At 53.3% G+C, this 17,209-nt stretch overlaps 7 protein-coding genes across 7 annotated transcripts; 4 read left to right on the top strand and 3 right to left on the bottom strand.

Moving 5' to 3' along the window:
• Window positions 1–491: 491 nt before the first annotated feature.
• Window positions 492–828, top strand: PODANS_7_7400 (uncharacterized protein; the record flags this gene model as incomplete). Its single annotated transcript, XM_001908064.1, has 2 exons — window positions 492–521; window positions 592–828. The coding sequence occupies 2 exons, from the start codon at window positions 492–494 to the stop codon at window positions 826–828; spliced, it is 267 nt and encodes an 88-aa protein (XP_001908099.1).
• Window positions 829–1,021: 193 nt separating this feature from the next.
• Window positions 1,022–1,976, bottom strand: PODANS_7_7390 (uncharacterized protein; the record flags this gene model as incomplete). Its single annotated transcript, XM_001908063.1, has 2 exons — window positions 1,022–1,698; window positions 1,763–1,976. 2 exons carry the CDS (start codon window positions 1,974–1,976, stop codon window positions 1,022–1,024), a joined length of 891 nt encoding a protein of 296 aa, XP_001908098.1.
• A 474-nt stretch (window positions 1,977–2,450) lies between these two features.
• PODANS_7_7380 (uncharacterized protein) lies at window positions 2,451–8,755 on the top strand (the record flags this gene model as incomplete). Its single annotated transcript, XM_001908062.1, has 2 exons — window positions 2,451–8,177; window positions 8,252–8,755. The coding sequence occupies 2 exons, from the start codon at window positions 2,451–2,453 to the stop codon at window positions 8,753–8,755; spliced, it is 6,231 nt and encodes a 2,076-aa protein (XP_001908097.1).
• Window positions 8,756–8,931: 176 nt separating this feature from the next.
• Window positions 8,932–10,383, bottom strand: PODANS_7_7370 (uncharacterized protein; the record flags this gene model as incomplete). Its single annotated transcript, XM_001908061.1, has 2 exons — window positions 8,932–9,210; window positions 9,262–10,383. 2 exons carry the CDS (start codon window positions 10,381–10,383, stop codon window positions 8,932–8,934), a joined length of 1,401 nt encoding a protein of 466 aa, XP_001908096.1.
• Window positions 10,384–11,547: 1,164 nt separating this feature from the next.
• Window positions 11,548–13,386, top strand: PODANS_7_7360 (uncharacterized protein; the record flags this gene model as incomplete). Its single annotated transcript, XM_001908060.1, has 1 exon — window positions 11,548–13,386. The coding sequence occupies one exon, from the start codon at window positions 11,548–11,550 to the stop codon at window positions 13,384–13,386; it is 1,839 nt and encodes a 612-aa protein (XP_001908095.1).
• A 264-nt stretch (window positions 13,387–13,650) lies between these two features.
• PODANS_7_7350 (uncharacterized protein) lies at window positions 13,651–14,088 on the bottom strand (the record flags this gene model as incomplete). Its single annotated transcript, XM_001908059.1, has 1 exon — window positions 13,651–14,088. One exon carries the CDS (start codon window positions 14,086–14,088, stop codon window positions 13,651–13,653), a length of 438 nt encoding a protein of 145 aa, XP_001908094.1.
• Window positions 14,089–15,116: 1,028 nt separating this feature from the next.
• PODANS_7_7340 (uncharacterized protein) lies at window positions 15,117–17,023 on the top strand (the record flags this gene model as incomplete). The annotated part of the gene is made up of 2 exons (XM_001908058.1): window positions 15,117–15,119; window positions 15,191–17,023. The coding sequence occupies 2 exons, from the start codon at window positions 15,117–15,119 to the stop codon at window positions 17,021–17,023; spliced, it is 1,836 nt and encodes a 611-aa protein (XP_001908093.1).
• Window positions 17,024–17,209: the final 186 nt, after the last annotated feature.

Here is a 17,209-nt window from a genome sequence, read left to right as displayed (position 1 = left end):
GTAGATACCACTTGGGAGGGATATTTGGGTAATGGTTTATATCACAGGGGGGTTATTTGATTTTTGAGCGTTTTTTTTCTTGTGTCTCATGATATCAGATCTAATGGCATGTGTGAGTGGCTATTTTCTGGCCAATATCAAATTCTTGGGGATGGCTATGGGAGTGAAGTGATGGTGGTCAGGCACCCTGATGGTTTCTTTCTTGGTTGTGAGCCAGGGGTTTCGCTGTTTGAGCTTGGCAGCTCGGGACAATGCTTTGCAGCTAGGAAGCTTGGGCCACCCATTGCCGCATCGAATTGTATGCGTGCCCCACATCAATGTTGACGACTTCTTTGCTTGCCGAGAGGTTCCAGAATTTTGGGGGGAGCTCAGATCAGATCAGCTTATCGAACCGTCCGTGCAGTTTTCGACAGCTTCATCACCGTCACCACACACACACATTCTCTGATCCAACACCGCACACCGGTCAAACAGGGAGGAATACAGGCAAGATGGGTGGTCTTAACTTGGAGGTCTTCAAGGTTAGTCAACCAATCCATTTGAGGCGGAGGGTGGGGGAGGATATGCGCTGATGAGCTTGGGGGGGACCAGTTCGGAATGTACATCATGTTCCCCATCGGAATCATGTACTACTTTGGCACCAACCTCGACTCGAGATTCTCCGTCCCCGAGTTCTGGCCCAAGCCCGAGAACGCAAACAGGATCCCGCTCGAGAGGGACGAGATCGAGGCTGAGCTGCAGCGGTTGAGGGCTCGGAGGTTGTATCTTAGGGAGAAGAGGTTGGGGGAGCAGGGGGGGCAGCAGCAACCACGGGATCAGCAGGAGTAAGAGGTTGGAGGGGGAAGGTATGATATGTGTATGATCGAGGGCATGGTGCGCATTTTTGGGCGTTTGGGTTATATCAAAACACTCTCTGCTTTCTTTGGTTCGGGACTGGTTGGGGTGGGGGGAATTGATTGTGTTGTACATTTTCCATGTTAAAATACAAGTCTATATACACAGGATGGGAGGAGGAAGGGCACTATCGGCTCAAACACTCCTCAATCTTCCCCCACTCCTCATCGCTCATCTCCCCCCTCGTCACATTGCTGTAAATCGCCTGCACATCCCCGTCCTCCCTCATCTGCTCGAGCATCTCGGCGAACTTTTCATGCTGGATACCGCTGTCCAACCTCGCCTTGGTGCCCTCGTTTGGCGTCCAGACAATCCCGGCGCTCAACGCCTTGAGGTCGAACCTCGTCCCTAACGTCTTGGCTACGTGGGCCGTGTCGGATGGCTGTGTCCAAACAACAATGTTACCCTCGGCGTCATTTTCGAGATCTTCGGCACCGGCTTCTATCGCCTCGTCCATAATCTGGTCGATATCGACATTGTTTTCCGAGTCTTTCTCGAAGACCACCCTGCCGAGACGACTAAAGAAGAATTTGGAAGAGGACGGGGCACCAGAGATCTTTTTGACGCGGAGGTTGAGGTCTTGGAGGCAGCGGAGTTTGGACTCAGTTTCGGCTTCGATGATGAGGGCGATGGAGGGGGGGACTACGGCTTCGAAGGTGAGGGACTCGAGGGTGGCGCCCGAGGTGGATTTTCCTTGGCCGCGGGCGAGGGCGGCTTCGATTTTTTCTTTGGGGACGCCGGCTTTTTTGGAGGCGGTGATGATGTTTGCGAGGTTGGGGTTGTAGGTTGGGTCGGGGCCGTATACTTTTTGGAGTGTAAGGGCGAGGTATGGTTCAGGTGGGTAGTGGTGGGCAGTGGGACGACGCACATTTGCAAGAGACAGTTATCTGCTGAGTGTAGAAGAGGATGGTTTGCATTCTTTTGCGGTCGTTGATGGCTTTGTCATGGCGGATTTTGGACCACTTGTTGTGGCCGCTGGTGAGGAGGGTGGTGGTGGTGAAGGGGCGGGTGGTTCGACAGGAGGCGCATATCGTGGGAGAGGACCGGGTTAGGGGCGTGAGAGCTCGGAAGAGGGAGGCCATTGTGGTTGATAAGGGGGTGGGGAGACTGTAATGGTAGAAAAGAAAGAAGAAAAAAAAATGAGGGTATCTACAAACAAATTACCCGAAAGATTGCCAGCTCTCAGCCCCCAATCCCTCTCAGGTTTGTATCTGGCCTGGCCGGTCTTCAAGGTGCTTCCGCGATCAAAAGCTCCAACCTGGGGAGGTGGTTCTCAAAATATTAGCGCGCTGCCTGCCGGGACGGGAGTGGTGGGGCAGCTGCTCTTGCTTGGCCCCTCATCGATTTCTTGGGTTTCAATTGGCTTCGCCCTCTCTCTCCCCCACCGCCAGAGAGATCCACTACAAGGGTGTTGTGTGTGGTCATCACTGGTGCGGGTGTGGGTGCGCCCCTGACAACCTGAGACCTCTCCAGCTCTCTCCTTTCCAGATGTTGAGAACACATCTTTCTCCTCAGAGAAACACACACGACATAAACAGACAATACAATAATATCAGATGGCCTCGACAGCGGCCGTCACGGACGAGCCAACCCACGCGAATGGCAGCACCCCCCGCGCTTCCTCAGCAGCTGCCGCGAGCTCCAACCCTGAATTCGACGCTTCCAAGCTCCAGGGCTTATCGTCTGAGCAGCAGGAACTTTTGGTTCTGAACTTTGTCGCCGCCCTCAGCAAACATGTCCTTGCGCTGCCACCAGACGACTGTACCGCCCAGCAGGTCTACCTGAAAAAGGAGATTTTCAAAATCATAAACCTCGCCGCCCCGTCACCGAGCCGCGTCATACGTAACACGTTGGGCAAATGTCTGGCGCACATATTTGGCTTGGGGGATAGGAAGCTGCTGTTTGAGACGGTCAACGAGCTGGTGGGGATTATCTCGGGAGGCAAGTCCAAAACTGAAAGCGAGAACAGGACGAGACACGCTGCGGTGGTGTGTCTGGGGGATATCTATGGTGCGGCCGGAGACAGCGCGATTGGGTTGCATCAGTTGGTGTGCTCGGCTTTGCTGAAGCTGTTGAAGGCTTCTTCGAGCAATGCTGGACTGCGTGCGGCGATATTTACGGCGCTTGGCAAGGTGGCCAAGATGCTGGGAGGGAGTCTGGACGAGAGCATTGCTAGGGATATCTGGAAGCAGTGCAGGAGTTATGCGACGAGTGACAAAGGGTCGCTGGTGATCATCTCGGCCTGCCGATGCATGCGCTCGTTGGTGCAGCACACGCCCTACTTTCAGAACTCGACCGATTTCGACAAGCTCCGGTCCTGTGTTTTCAAGGTCTGGGACTCGCCGTCGTCTCATGTGCGATCTGCCGCCGCCGATTGCTTCGCTGAGGCCCTTGTCTGTGGCTACTCGCCCGCGGCCGTTGGGGAGGCGCCCCTCGTGCTGCTGAAAAGATCCAAATCAAAGGCTGTCAAGAGGCAGTCTATGCAGCCTGGAGCTTTGCAAGACGAGGATGATATCATTCCTTCCAGACCCTCGAGTCCGGCGCCAACAGGCAAAAAGTCCCAGGTGCTGGCGCTGTCACTGATTGACATGTTCAAGATGTTGACTACCGAATATGTTCGCATGTCAACGAGCAACAAAGCCAGGGCGGCGATTGCGATATGTTATGGCAACATGCTTCAGAAGCTGGGCGAGAAGACTGTGGAAACCAACTATATCAAAATGTTGGAGAACTTGACCACCGATGTGTTGGGCCACAGTAATATCTTCAACTATCGATATCGATTGCTTATTTCACGGCGCATGATTGAGGTTATTCTTCAAAATATAGTCGGAAAGAGGATTCTGGGCGAGTCTGGGCAAATCAGTGCTGCCAAGTCCATCATCAACAACATCCTCAAGAACTACCCGGAAGTGGTCAAGGAAAGACCAGAGCCGACAAAGCAGACGCTGATTGTTTCGCTGAGCGCCCTGTCATCCCTGATCAACACCTTGGGTTCGGCTTCGAATGCTTTTGCCGAGTCCTGCCGTGATGGTTTGCTCCAAGTCTTGCAACACCCAAGCTATACCGTGCAGGTTCATGCCTCGGCATGCTTGAAGACGTTCGTTCTGGCATGCCCGCAGCAACTATTACACTGTCTCTCGGTGTGCATGAACAGTCTCGGTAGGGAGTTGGGACTGCTCGGCACTGGAAGAAACTCACCTCGTCGCTGCATCGGTTTTGCCCATGGCCTCTCGGCTGGTCTCAGCGCCAGCCCACAGCGCCCCCTGTACGGGTCGGTCGATGTCAACAGTCGGGTGCTTACCATGGCCACAAACCTCCTCAAGTCGAGTGGCACTTCTGAGTTGAGGGTAGCCAGCACTCAAATTCAGGTCGCCTGGACTCTCATCGGAGGTCTGATGTCTCTCGGACCCAACTTTGTCAAGATTCATCTCTCCCAGTTGCTTCTACTATGGAAGAATGCTTTGCCCAAGGTTCTCTCCAAAGACAGCTCGATTCATAGGAACTACCTCAACGCTTCGTTTCTCACCCACGTCCGAGAATGCGCCCTCGGATCTATTCTCGCTTTCCTCGAGTCCAACAGCCGTCTTTTGACTGTTGATGTCTCGAAGCGGATTGCCACTATGCTTCAGAGCACTACTGCTTTTTTGAGAACACTCCCATCGAAGAAGACAGCCGAGGACATCAGCGAACGACTCTTCACTTCCCTTCAGCTTCAAGATTTGGAGATTATGGTGCAGAGAAGAGTTCTGCAGTGCTACACCAAACTAGTCAACATCAGCCCAGCAGGCGGCACCGAGGCTTTACTTCAATCCAACCTCCTCACCTTGGCCATTTCGCTGTTTGCAGACCCGGACAACTACACCCCTTCCTCCCTCAGCGCCTCCATCGCCAACTCTGCCGGCAACTTTGAGAGCATCTGGGACATTGGCGACAACTCTGGGTTCGGCATCACGGGAGCCGTCCGAGGGTTTGACATCCGGCCCCTTCCAGGCCAGCACGAAAACCCCGAAGAAAGGACTTCTTCTGGACAACAAAGTCCAGAGGAGGAAATTCAAAAGCTGCTGTTCTCGCCTATTTGCGGGACGCTTGAGCATGATGCCTCGCTTCTGTATATCGGCAGCCGAGAGGGCCCTTCTCTGCCCGATCCTGCTCCCACAGAGGTGGTGAACATGGCTATTCAGCTCTTTGCGTTTGTCTTTCCTTTGACACCGCCAAAGGTGCAGGAGAGTGTGCTAGAGCAGGTGACTACTTTTGTTGCGGCAGGGAGTTTACAGCGGGATCCGGGGAGGAAGGCGGCGATCACGGTGAATGTGGCTATGAGCTTGCTGGAGGTGTTACGGGTTGCGGTGAGGGAGACGAAGTCCCCTGGTGGGAACGTCACCAACCCCGCGGTGGAGAAGCTGATGCAGGAGCTGCTGAGGGATTTTGTCATTGATCGGGATCAGTACGTCAGGGCTATTGCCTATGAGGCGGTGGCGCGGCTGTGTTCGACGTGTGGAAACGCGTTTACCAATCAGGAGATCAAGTTTTTGGTTGACACGATTGTTGTCAACAGGGAGCCGAGCGCGAGGGCGGGGTGTGCGATGGCGTTGGGGTGCATACAGGCCAAGATTGGGAGCATGGCGGCGGGGTATCATTTGAAGACTATATTGAATATTCTGATGAGTCTGTGCAATGATCCGCACCCGACGGTGCACTACTGGGCGTTGGAGGCGATGGGGAGGGTGAGCGAGGCGAGCGGGTTGGGGTTTGGGAGTTATGTCAGTGCGACGTTGGGGGTGTTGGGGAGTTTGTATTTTGCCGAGACGCACAATGCGGAGACGGCGCTGCCGGCGAGTATGAATTTGGAGGTTGAGTACGGGACTACGGCGGCGATTGCGAGGGGGGTGGATAGTTTGATTAATGTGCTTGGGCCGGACTTACAGGACTCGACAAAGTCGAGGGAGTTGATCTTGACGCTGGTGGGGTTTTTTGGGAAGGAGGAGGGCGATTTGGAGACGCAGAGGGGGAGTTTGGTTTGTTTGGAGCATTTGACGCTGTATGCGCCGGGGTATGTGGATTTTAAAGAGTATGTGAGGACGTTGCAGAGGTATTTGGTTATGGGGGGCGGCGGGGATGAGAAGGGGTTGAGGGATGTGGCGGTGGATGGGTTGCATAATCTGATGAAGAGGAATCCGTATGATGTTATTGAGGCGGCGGAAAGGGGGTTTGAGGATCAGTTGTGGTTGGTGCTGGATGAGGATCCGGGGCATGAGGGGATGAGGAATACGATTAGGAATTGGATGAGGCAGACTTGTGTGCCGAATACGACGGCTTGGTTGGCGAGGTTTCAACATGTGTTGAAGATGACGAGGCCGAAGGAGGCGGTTAGGGCGACGGCGGTGACGAAGAAGAGCAACGGGGGGCTTGAGTTGCAGGATGAGGAGGTTGCTGGGTTTGCTGCTGGGGCCGCCAAAGATGATGCTTCTGCGCCGAGCGGGTCAGATGTTGAGCCGTTGAGGTGGCAGGTTACTACCTTTGCGATGGAGTGTTTGCATGACATCTTTACCATCGTCACCAAGGAGGTTGCTTCTCATGGCGAGTCTGAGGCTTATACGGCACTGCAGAGCAAGGTTGCCGATGTGGTACGTATGGCCTTCTCGGCGTCTACGTCTGGCGTCGTTGAGCAACGGATTTGGGGTCTCAAGATCATCGGTGCTGTACTCAAGATGTTTGGAAAGACACCGGATCCTGACTTTGAGGAAGCCATGCTGCTAGAGCAGTACCAGGCCCAGATCAGCTCTGCTCTGACACCTGCTTTTGCAGCAGATTCATCTCCTGAACTGGCAGCCGAAGCAGTTGATGTTTGTGCCGGCTTCATTTCGACCGGCATCGTCACAGACGTGGACAGGATGGGGAGAATCCTCAAGACCCTGGTCAGCTCGCTGGAGAACTTTGCCACAGAAGATGAGAATGCTGGTATCGGCGATCTCAAGGGCCTCAGTTCAAACGCCAGGGTCATGGTCAAGATGTCCGTGTTTGGTGCCTGGGCTGAGCTTCAGGTTGCTAGCTCTGAGCAGAAGTATCTACTGGACGTGCTCAAGCCACATATTGGCACGTTGACACCTCTTTGGCTGGAGTCTCTGCGCGAGTTTGCCAGGCTGCGCTTCGAGCCGGATATCTCCATGACTCTCGGACCCCCCTCACTTTCTGGTAGCTTGGATACAGTCTATGCTGCCCTGAACCGTGAGACGCAGCTCAAGTTTTATCAAGATTCTTGGCTCAAGCTGGTGGATGCCATCGCCAGTCTTATTGAGCAGGACAGCGAGTTTGTCTTTGATGCGTTGGACGGCAAGGAGGTGACTGGTCCGAACAGCACGAATGGGGGAGGGTCCAAGGGTGCTGATATCAACTATCGGGATGAGCCCCTGGCCTTTTTCTTTGTGCTTTTTGGTGTTGCTTTTGAGGCATTGGCGACCAAGCCGGGGCAGAGTGAATCGCTGGCGACGCAGGAACAGACTTTGGCTATTCTCAAGGCGCTGAAGAAGATTCTGCACCCGAGCGTTTCGGGTCATGCGATTTATAGAGATGCTATCTTCTCCGAGACAATGGATCTCTTGGATAGACTTGTTCTCACCGAGGAACTTGACGTTCAGGGAGTTATCGTCGAAATTGCGAGGGCTCTCTGCGTTGCCCACCCTGCAGCGAGGAAGAAGGACGAGGCCGACAGCGGGGAGCTATCCGAGGACATTGAGCAGCTGTTTGAGCTCACTCGGATCATTGTCTTGGTGTTGTCCGGTCTGCTGCCTGGTCTGAGCGAGACCCCTCAACCAATGCGTCACCAAATGACGGAAGAGGCGGTGTTGCTAATCAAGACAGCGTTGAACGCACTGGTTGATGCCGCCGAGGTGTTCCCCGCCGTCATCAAGACAGACCTCCATGCCTGCATTATCCATATCTTTGCTACCACCCTCGCCAACCCTGCCTGCCAGGAGGTCATTGTACCGCAGTCACTCCCCACTCTGAAGCGGTTCATCAGTAGCATGTCGCAATCTAGAAGGGTAAACGATGACGAGGAGCACTCGGCGACGGATATCCAACTTTTGGGATGCCTGAGAAGGTTCCTGTCGATTTACCTCAAGGGTCAGCAGAGGGAAACACCGGCCAGTCTGGCGTGTGTCAAGAATTGCTTGCTGGCTATGACGATCTTGTTTACGGCGGGGGAGAACCAGTTGCCGGGGAGTGAGCCGCTTGTGGCGAGGTTTTTGGAGGAGGTGGTGGATTGTTTGACTGATCGGATGGTATGTCCTGCCCCCCCCCCTTTTTTTTTTCCCCCTTTCCCGCCGCCCACAACTAACAGCGTGATAACAAACAGACGGCGAAAATGGCAGCCAACTGCCTCCGCTCTTTGCTTCTCCACGCGGGCAGCAAGAAGACTGTCGCTGACCTGACAATCACACGGTTCTTGTTCCCCCGTCTGATCGCCTTTGTGACGGACACCAACAGGGAAGACCTGGAAAACGCCCGGATGCTGGTCGCGCAGGCGTTGTGTCAGTATGTAGGGACTTTGTCGAAGGATCACAGCCCGATTGCCATGGCGTTGGTCATTCCCATGTTGCTGTCTAGAGCGGCGAGCGAGGATGATGTGCAGGATGGTGGGGTGATTGCGAAAGAGACGTCGGCGAGGTTGCTGGAGCTGGCGAGCGCGGACCAGAGCGCGTTTAGGGCTGTGGTTGGGGGGATGGGGGAGGAGCAGAGGGGGTTTATGGAGGGGGTTATCAGGAGTGGGAGGGCGCTGGGGCAGGGGCGGGATAAGGGGGGGCAAGGGGAGGAGGAGGAAAGGCCGACGATTGCGCTGAAGATGAATTTTGGGGGTTGAGGAAGGGGAGTGTATATATATAGATGTGACAGTGAACATGAAGCTGGTTAGAATATTACTTTCAGTTCCCATCATTTTGGTGACTGTTTACAGTTTTCATCTCTGTTTGGTGATCACTCACTACTCGATATTGTCTCATAATATTATTACATTTCCCCTTCTCTGCTCGCCCGTCACTAGCTAGCAGCCAAAATCTGCGCCGCCTCGGGCGCAGGACTGTGATCCTTCATCCCGTTACTCCTCCTCATCTCCTCTTGCTCTTTTTGCCTCTGTTCCATCTCCTTTTTCCGTTTGCTATTCACAAACGTGGCGTACCTCAACGTGCCGAGCGTCAAGACGGCCATGAACAAAATCCCGAGGACGGACCTCCTAATCAAGACCCACCTCACCTCTTCAATCTCGGATTTCGAATCCGAGTTCAACATGACTGATATTTTGTAATTAATTTGTTGGATCTATTTTCAATGTCAACACACCATCTCATTGTGTAGAAAGGGGAGACAAACCCTAGATTCAACAGCCTTTTGCTCCTCCCTAACAGCCATCTTACGGTCGTTGAACATGCCCCTTACGCTGTCTGTAAGTGTCAACAGGTCTTGATTGAGCCGCTGGGTGAGGATATCGACTTCGTGCTGGAGGTGTGTTCTTTGCTGCCGGAGTTGCTCGTCGGCTACCCGGCGGTTTTTGCGGACTTCGGTCGAGAGCTCGGAGCAGGCGGCGCGGAAGAGGTAGGTTTCGTTGTCGACGTCAGAGCGAGACACTAAGCCGGATTGGGCGCTGTCGAGGTTGTGGGCGAGGAGGGCGCGGATGGCTTTCATGAGGGCGATGGATTGGGGGAGGGTGTATTTGGGGGGTTGGTCGGGGGAGGAGAGGTGTTTGACTAGGGAGTAGGAGTCGAAGTGGTGGATGTAGGTTTGTTTGGGTTTTTGTTGGGTGGTTGTGTTCTCTTGGGAAGAGATGGTGGTGCTGGTGGTGGTGCTGGTGGTGGTTTCTGTGGTTGAGGGGGGTGGTTCTGAGGGGGAGGAGGGGGTTATAGGTGATGATGGCGCGTCAGGGGAGGAAGAGGGGGGAGGGCCCATGTGGAGGATTTCATCCATTGGTGACCCCTTTTTCGTTTGGGTGATCGGGTCGATGTCGGATGGGGGAGGGAGTTCGATTGTGGAGGGGTCATGGGCGGGTTGGGGTGGTGGCGGAGGAGGAGGGTCGTGGATTGGACCGCTGGTTTGGGTTTCGGCGGGGGTGGAGGGTTTGATTGTTTTGTGGTGAGTCTCTTGTTGACTTTCGGGGGCGTCTTGTTTTGTTTCTTGCTGTTTCCCTTCGTCCCCTGGCTTCGAATCTTGACTATGCTTCCCAGCTCCATCTTGTTTGCTGTCTTGCGCGGGTTTAGGGGGCAGGTCAGAGGTCTCGTGGTGTGGCAGTGGCTCTACGCCCTTGCCGGCTCGTTTGGCGAAGGCGGCTTGTCTCCCGGCCGAGGGCGATGCGAAGCCATGGTGTTGGTGTTGGCAGAGGAAGGCAGGTGGGTGTTGCGACTTGCGACGAGCTCCTCGGGCAGCGATTGCGGGCTCACCCCAGCGGGCTGTTGATTTGAATAGGTGGGGGTAGAGGAAGGTCAGGCGGTGGGTGGCCATGACGGTGGCGGTTATGAGGTTGGGTAGTGTCTGTGTTGGTGATGTTCTGGTTAGGTTGGAGGTTGCCGGAGCTAGGCGCGCTATTTCGGGTGGCCGGAAAGGGGTAGGGCATCCAGGGCGGGTCCGGTCCGGCGTCGCTGTGACTCGGAAGCTGTTCCCTGATCCTTCCTTGTGATGACGCTGCGGGACCGGGTGGGTCTGCAGTTCGGCCCGCCGTTATGCGCAGATATGCAGCTAAGCGGGTTTAATGATCAAAACTATCGGATAACCCTCATGAGATATCCAAGACACATAGACACACATAGCAAGACAGTGAGTGCGATGGTAGTCTCACAGAATATCCAATTGACAGGTTGTACTTAGTACCATGGTACACAAACATCTGTTTGCCCGGGAAACATATCTCAGTGTATCCCGTCTGCGTGGCTCGGTTAATTCCATGGCGGCAGGTCTTCGGTGAAGGTGAAGCTCTGACTGACCGGGCAGTCGGCACCGGCTCTTTCCAATTTCCATCTCGACCTGATCGTTTGTCATTAAACACCACTGCTCTTTCCTGCGCCGCCTTCCAAAGAATATCGTCTTTGGTCTTTTTCTCCTGCCCTTTCTTCATTCTTTCCTGCTCTCTTATAAGATACCCAGCGAAAAACCAAGCCAAATCGCCATCTCCTTGTTTCATCCAGTTCGGATGACTCTTACCACACTCAACCCAACTACTCTCGCCGCCTGATACAATCACTTCAATTGGAAACTACCATCAGCCCTGAGATTTCCGATTCTCTTCTGGACGGCCGGTCTATTCTTCATCTTCTCATCTTGTATGTCCAATGACAGTATTTCCTCAAACACACCTATCTTCTCTTATGATACACCCACCACCACCCCAACTTCACCATGCTACTACCCCAAGTCATCACGAAAGCCGCCGCATATCGGCACGGTCACTCACTGACCCCCCAACCCCCACCCAAATCCACCATGCTATTACCCAAAATCATCACTGAATCTGCCAAATGTTGGCATGAACACTCACTAACCACCGAACCCCCACCCAAAATCATCACGGAATCCGCACTAACATCCGTCAAAGGACTATCCCTCAAATTCAAATTCTTCAAAGCCTTTGCCCTCACCGCCACAAGCGGCCTGGCGCTCTGGATGGTGGCCATGGTTTTCACAGAAGAGAAGCTCGACGCCAAATCAACAGATCCTCCCCTCCTCGAAAAATACTCTGAATTCAAGTCCTACACCACCTCCAAAGCCTTCTACAACAAACTCCGTATCTTTTACCGAAAACACCCACAAACAGACAACCTCCCCAAAGACCCACCACTCCCCCTCCTCGTCTTCATCCACGGCCTCGGGGGGTCAGTAGCCCAGTTCCACCGGATCCTGACCAGCCTCACCCACCTTGCGTCTTGTCTTGCCGTGGATCTGCCAGGATGCGGACGTTCAGAGTACACCAACACCAGCTGGGTCGCTTACACCACCGATGCGCTTGTGGAACTCTTGGAGATGATCATCAATGACTATCGTGAAGAGAGGCAGCGGGTGGTGTTGATAGCGCACAGTATGGGATGTGGACTGGCGACACTGCTTATCAACCCTCGGCACGAGATACAGTCGGATCTTTGTGACAGTGTTCTTGGACTTGTGGCTATGTGTCCGGCTCTGATGCCGACGGAGGAGCAGGTGAAAAAGTATCGGCGACTGCTTTGGATCCCGGGCTTCATTTTCGACCTCTGGAGGGCTTGGGATAGGAGGGGGGGGATCAACAGTGCGAGTGTCAGTCGGATTGTTGGCCCCATGGCGGATGCCAAGGCGAGGAAGCTGCAGCTCATGTTTAACTACCAGAGCAGAACGCCCGTGTTTAGACGTATGGCTTGGGGGATGTTGCCAGAGTTTGATGAAAAGGGGAATCCGAAGGGGGGTTTCCCGGAGAATAGTGTCTGGACGGGCCTTCAGGTTCCGGTCTTGATAATCAGTGGGTGGTTGGATGAGATTACGCCGATGTGGGTGGCGGAGAAGGTTTATGATTTGGTTGAGCACTCGCACACGACGCCGCCGTGGAGGGCGGGCCGGATTTTGGATTGGAAGAATTCACCTATTTCGACTCTGAGCTTGGGGAGCGCGGGCGCGCGGTCTCGGGGATCACCGGGTTCGGATACTAGCTTGGGGGGTGGCGGTGCTGCTCCTGCTCCTCCGACTTCTATGGTTAGGGACTCTGAGGTGGCTAGCTTGTCGAGCTCAACTCCTGAGGAGTCTTGTGCTTCGGAGACGCCGAGTTTGGACAGTTGGATTCCGCCTCTGCCGTCCCACCCACCGAAGTATATTAAGAATTTTGATATTAAGGTTGGGGGTCATGGGCTGCTTTTTTCCGAGGAGATGGTGGCTGGGTTGATATCGGAGTTTTTGACCGACCAAATCACTAAGAGGTTGGACCTGAGTTGGCAGCTGCAGTATTTGAACGAGGGTGGGAAGTGGGATGTGAAGAATTATGAGAAGTGGCGGGGTGTGGTGCCCGTGTCGGACCCGATTGCGGGAGTGTTTAGGGCGATGAAGACGTTGAGGGAGACGGATGGTGAGCACTCTCCTCAGAAGTTTGGGGCAAAGTACGGGGGGAAAACCATTAGGGATGTGATTGACATCTCGCACGACACGCCTGTGTACGAACCGAACAATTTGAGGGTTTGGCAGGTCAGCTATCACAAGGTGGCAACGGTGTCGAAGATTCCGCCGTCGAGGGCGGATATTGATCGGTTTATCGAGAAGGTGGACGAGATCAGAGCGAAGCAAACCAAGTTTGAGATTGGGGTGCATTGTCATTATGGGTTTAACCGGACGGGGTTTTTGATTGTGTGTTATTTGGTGGAGAGGTTGGGGTGGAAGGTTGAGGATGCGATCGAGCACTTTGCCCAGGCGAGGCCCAACGGGATCAAGCATGCGCATTTTCGGGATCGGTTGCATCTCATGTATCCAAAGAGTCCAAAGAGGTATGTTGATTAGGATAAATATCTCGGTCGGGTGAAGGAGTGGAGGACGAGGACGTGGTGGACTTTGGTTAAGTGGTTAGGGGTGAGATGGTTAGGGGTGAGATGGTTAGGGGTGAGATGGTTAGGGGTGAGATGGTTAGGGGTGAGATGGTTAGGGGTGAGAGGGTGATGGTGTGTATACCCAGCGTCTCCTGCTTTTTTTTTTTTCGGTTTTGTAGCGAAATGGTTCCTTGTAGATTCGAGATTGGGGGTTTCAATTGATTGTAATTCTATCTGTCTATAACAGCCCCTGACTGGCCAGGTAGGCAGCCCCTGAATCAGCCCAGATTTCATACTTGGTCAGTTTATTGTCATTGTCAAACTCCAAGACATATGTAAAGACCTCGTCCCAGGACTGGTTGGTCGAGAGCCAGGTGAATGTTGCTTCGCCTCGGACTGATACCTTGAGGGCTTCGGGGTCGGCAAAGTAATTGCTGAAGTGCATGTCTTTGTAGGCGAGATGCTTGGAGAGGAGATGGAAATACTCTTTGAGGCCGGAGGGACCTTTGAATTCTCGGCCGAGAAAGGGAGCTAACTGGGGGAGGCCATGTTCGTAGATTAGAGTGTCGGGGGAGGAGGAGAAGTGGGAGAGGATGGTGGAGGGGGGTGACTGAGCGGAGAGGGAGTGGCAGAAGGAGGTTGTGGCGGAAAGGAGGGAGGTTTTGCTTGGGGACATGATTTGCTGTGTTTGAGGTGGGTGAACTTGAGTTTGAAAGAGCGGTGTTGATGTTTGATGTGTTGGGTGGTCACAAGGGGGATGCTGTCACTACATGGGTTGTGTTTGTTAATTGGCGAGGCTTTCATGTGGGGGTGGGGGGTTGACGTCGAGGAGCCCAGCTAGGGATAAGTAGCGATTTTTCCTGAAGACCGGAACGCTAGTTATATCTAGCATTTTGATCCACAAGAGTTTCTTAATATTATAAAAGATAAAAAACACTATAAAAATAAAGGTTTTTTTTTAAAAAGCCTATCTTTGATAAATTTAAATACTGATTTTTATATATTTAATTACTATTACTATTACTTATATAAGCCAAAACTGTCGCCAACTTTACCGTTACAGTTGAAAAGTTTAACAGCTTTAGAGGTTTTACAAGATTTCAACGGCTTTAAATAGCTTTAATAGTTTTAAACGACTCTAACAGCTTTTAATAGCCTTAATAGTTTTAAATAGCTTTAATAGTTTTAAATAGCCCTAATGATTTTAACGGTTTTAATCATTTTAAAAATTACCATTAGAGCGTATAAAAGGATAATATATATCGTAAAAACCTATTTACCTGTATTTTGTAAGACTTTTAATATTGGAAAACTTACGCCCTAGTTTAATTAATAAAAATGGAGCTAAATGCTAGATATAGCTAGCGTTCCGGTCTTTAGGAGAAAATGCTACCTGTCCGCAGTCGGGCTCGACGTTGAGACTTGGTAGTTGGGAGTAATACCTGTCACGCTCAGCCCCTGCAGGTCTAGGCACTGCAGGCTAGCCGATGTTCCAGGCTCCCCAGGTTCCCCCAACCTCCCCCAAACGTCCTCGAGTCACGGTCAACGGTTTTCCAACTCCCCAGTAGTTTATCTACCCGCGCCGTCAAACTCAATTTTGAATTTTGACAGAAACACAGTATTGACAACTCTCAGACGATAGACAGACTTGAGTCAATATTTGCTTTTGACAGTTTACCAACACCCGAATAGGAGAGAGCGACGATGGTGAGTTCACTACCCCAACATCCCATGCCATCCTTATCAACATAACATCATCTGACCAACACCTCTCCCAGTCCCCGACGTCCAAACCGGCGTCCGGGGAGCGCACGCCGCTACTAGCAGATGGAGTACCCTCGCGCAACTCAATCGACTCCCTCCGCCGCGCCGAACAAGAAGATGCCGCCATCCACGGCACCCCACTCTCACCAACGCCCACCGCCCGCACCCGCACCGTCCGCGAGCTCCTCCTCTTCTCCTGGGCCCTCCTCGCAACAGCCGGAGTAATCGTCCTGGCAGTAGTCCTCCAACACCGCAACAGCACCACCAACCCACCCACCCCCACCGACCCCATCCCCATCATCCCCGGCGATCCAGGCACGGGAACCCCCTACCCAGCCATCTCCTCCCTCCCCCCGAAGAAAGACCGCAAGCGCAACCTCATCTTTATGGTATCCGACGGCATGGGCCCTGCCTCCCTGTCTCTCACTCGAACATTCAGACAGCACGTCAATAAGCTCCCCATGGATGACACCCTCGTCTTGGATCAGCACTTTTGGGGCACGTCGAGAACAAGATCGTCAAATTCATGGGTGACGGACTCTGCGGCTGGGGCTACGGCGTTTAGCTGTGCGAGGAAGAGTTACAACGGCGCTATCGGGATGGAACCCGGGTTTAAGCCCTGCGGTACGGTCCTCGAGGCTGCCAAACGGGCGGGGTACAAGACTGGTTTGGTTGTCACGACGGATGTGACGGATGCGACGCCGGCGTGTTTTGCTAGTCATGTTGGGTATCGATGGCAGATGGATGAGATTGCGATGCAGGAGATTGGGGAGGGGGTGTTGGGACGGTCAGTGGATTTGATTTTGGGGGGTGGGAGATGTCATTTCTTGAAGAACTCTACCGCGGGGAGTTGCAGACAGGATGATGTTGATGTTGTGGAGATTGGGCAGAAGAAGCATGGGTGGGGGTATGTGGATGACAGGGCTGGGTTTGACTCGCTCAAGTTGGGGAAGAATGTGAGCTTGCCGTTGTTGGGGTTGTTTGCCGAGAGGGATGTGCCGTTTGAGATTGACCGCAGGCATATGAATGATGTCTACCCAAGCTTAAGCGAGATGGCGGTCACGGCTTTGAGGGCGTTGGAGGAGGCGACCAAGGATAGTGAGAAGGGCTTTTTCTTGATGATTGAGGGGAGCAGGATTGATCACGCGGGACATATCAATGATCCGGCGGCACAGGTGAGGGAGGTGTTGGAGTATGACAATACTTTTAATGCCGTGTTGGAGTTTATCGAGGAGTCGGATACGGAGGGTGTTTTGGTTGCGACGAGCGATCACGAGACGGGTGGGTTGTCGACTGCCTGGCAGGCGCCGAATGAGCTGCCTGTATACAACTGGCATCCCGAGGTTCTGCTGCAGGCGAATGCCTCGGCCGAGTATCTCACGCTACTGTTGCAGCAACACATGATCGCGAACCCGGTCGAGGAGCAGCAGCAGCTTCAGGACTGGATCAGGGAGGATTTGGTGGAGAAGAGATTGGGGATCAAGGATGCGTTGGAGATTGAGATCAATGCTCTGGCGTCGAATCCTTTACTGGCGATGAATATCTTTTCAAAAATGGTGAGCATCCGGGCGAGGATTGGATGGTCTACCCATGGGCATTCGGCCGTGGATGTGAATATTTATAGCAGCGGGGGGCCGGGGACGGAGGATATCAGGGGAAATGTGGAGAATATTGAGGTCGGAGGGTTTTTGAGGAGGTATTTGGATGTGGATGTGGATGAGATTACTAGGGAGCTGAGGGAGAAGATGGTGGTTGATGTGAAGGAGGCGGAGATGACCGGGAGGGATGGGCACCCTGAGGAGTGGTTTGTGGAGGTGGATGGGCTGGTGGGTTATGCTACGGCTTGATGGGTTGATGATTTGAGAAGTCAGGTTGGTACATGGCTGATATGGGATATGAAATATGGGACATGAGAGGCGTCTGGGTTGATGAGCGGCTTGCATTGGTGTGTTGTTGTTGTAGGAGTATTACAGATAGATATAGCCAGGGGTAGCGTTTTTGTTTCCTTTTTGGTTTGGGTAGAGGTAATCATG

This window comes from Podospora anserina, chromosome 7, assembly GCF_000226545.1.
Source record: "Podospora anserina S mat+ genomic DNA chromosome 7, supercontig 1".
NCBI lineage: Eukaryota > Fungi > Ascomycota > Sordariomycetes > Sordariales > Podosporaceae > Podospora > Podospora anserina.
Note: the sequence above shows the minus strand (reverse complement) of the source record. Positions and strands in the feature narration are given on the sequence as shown.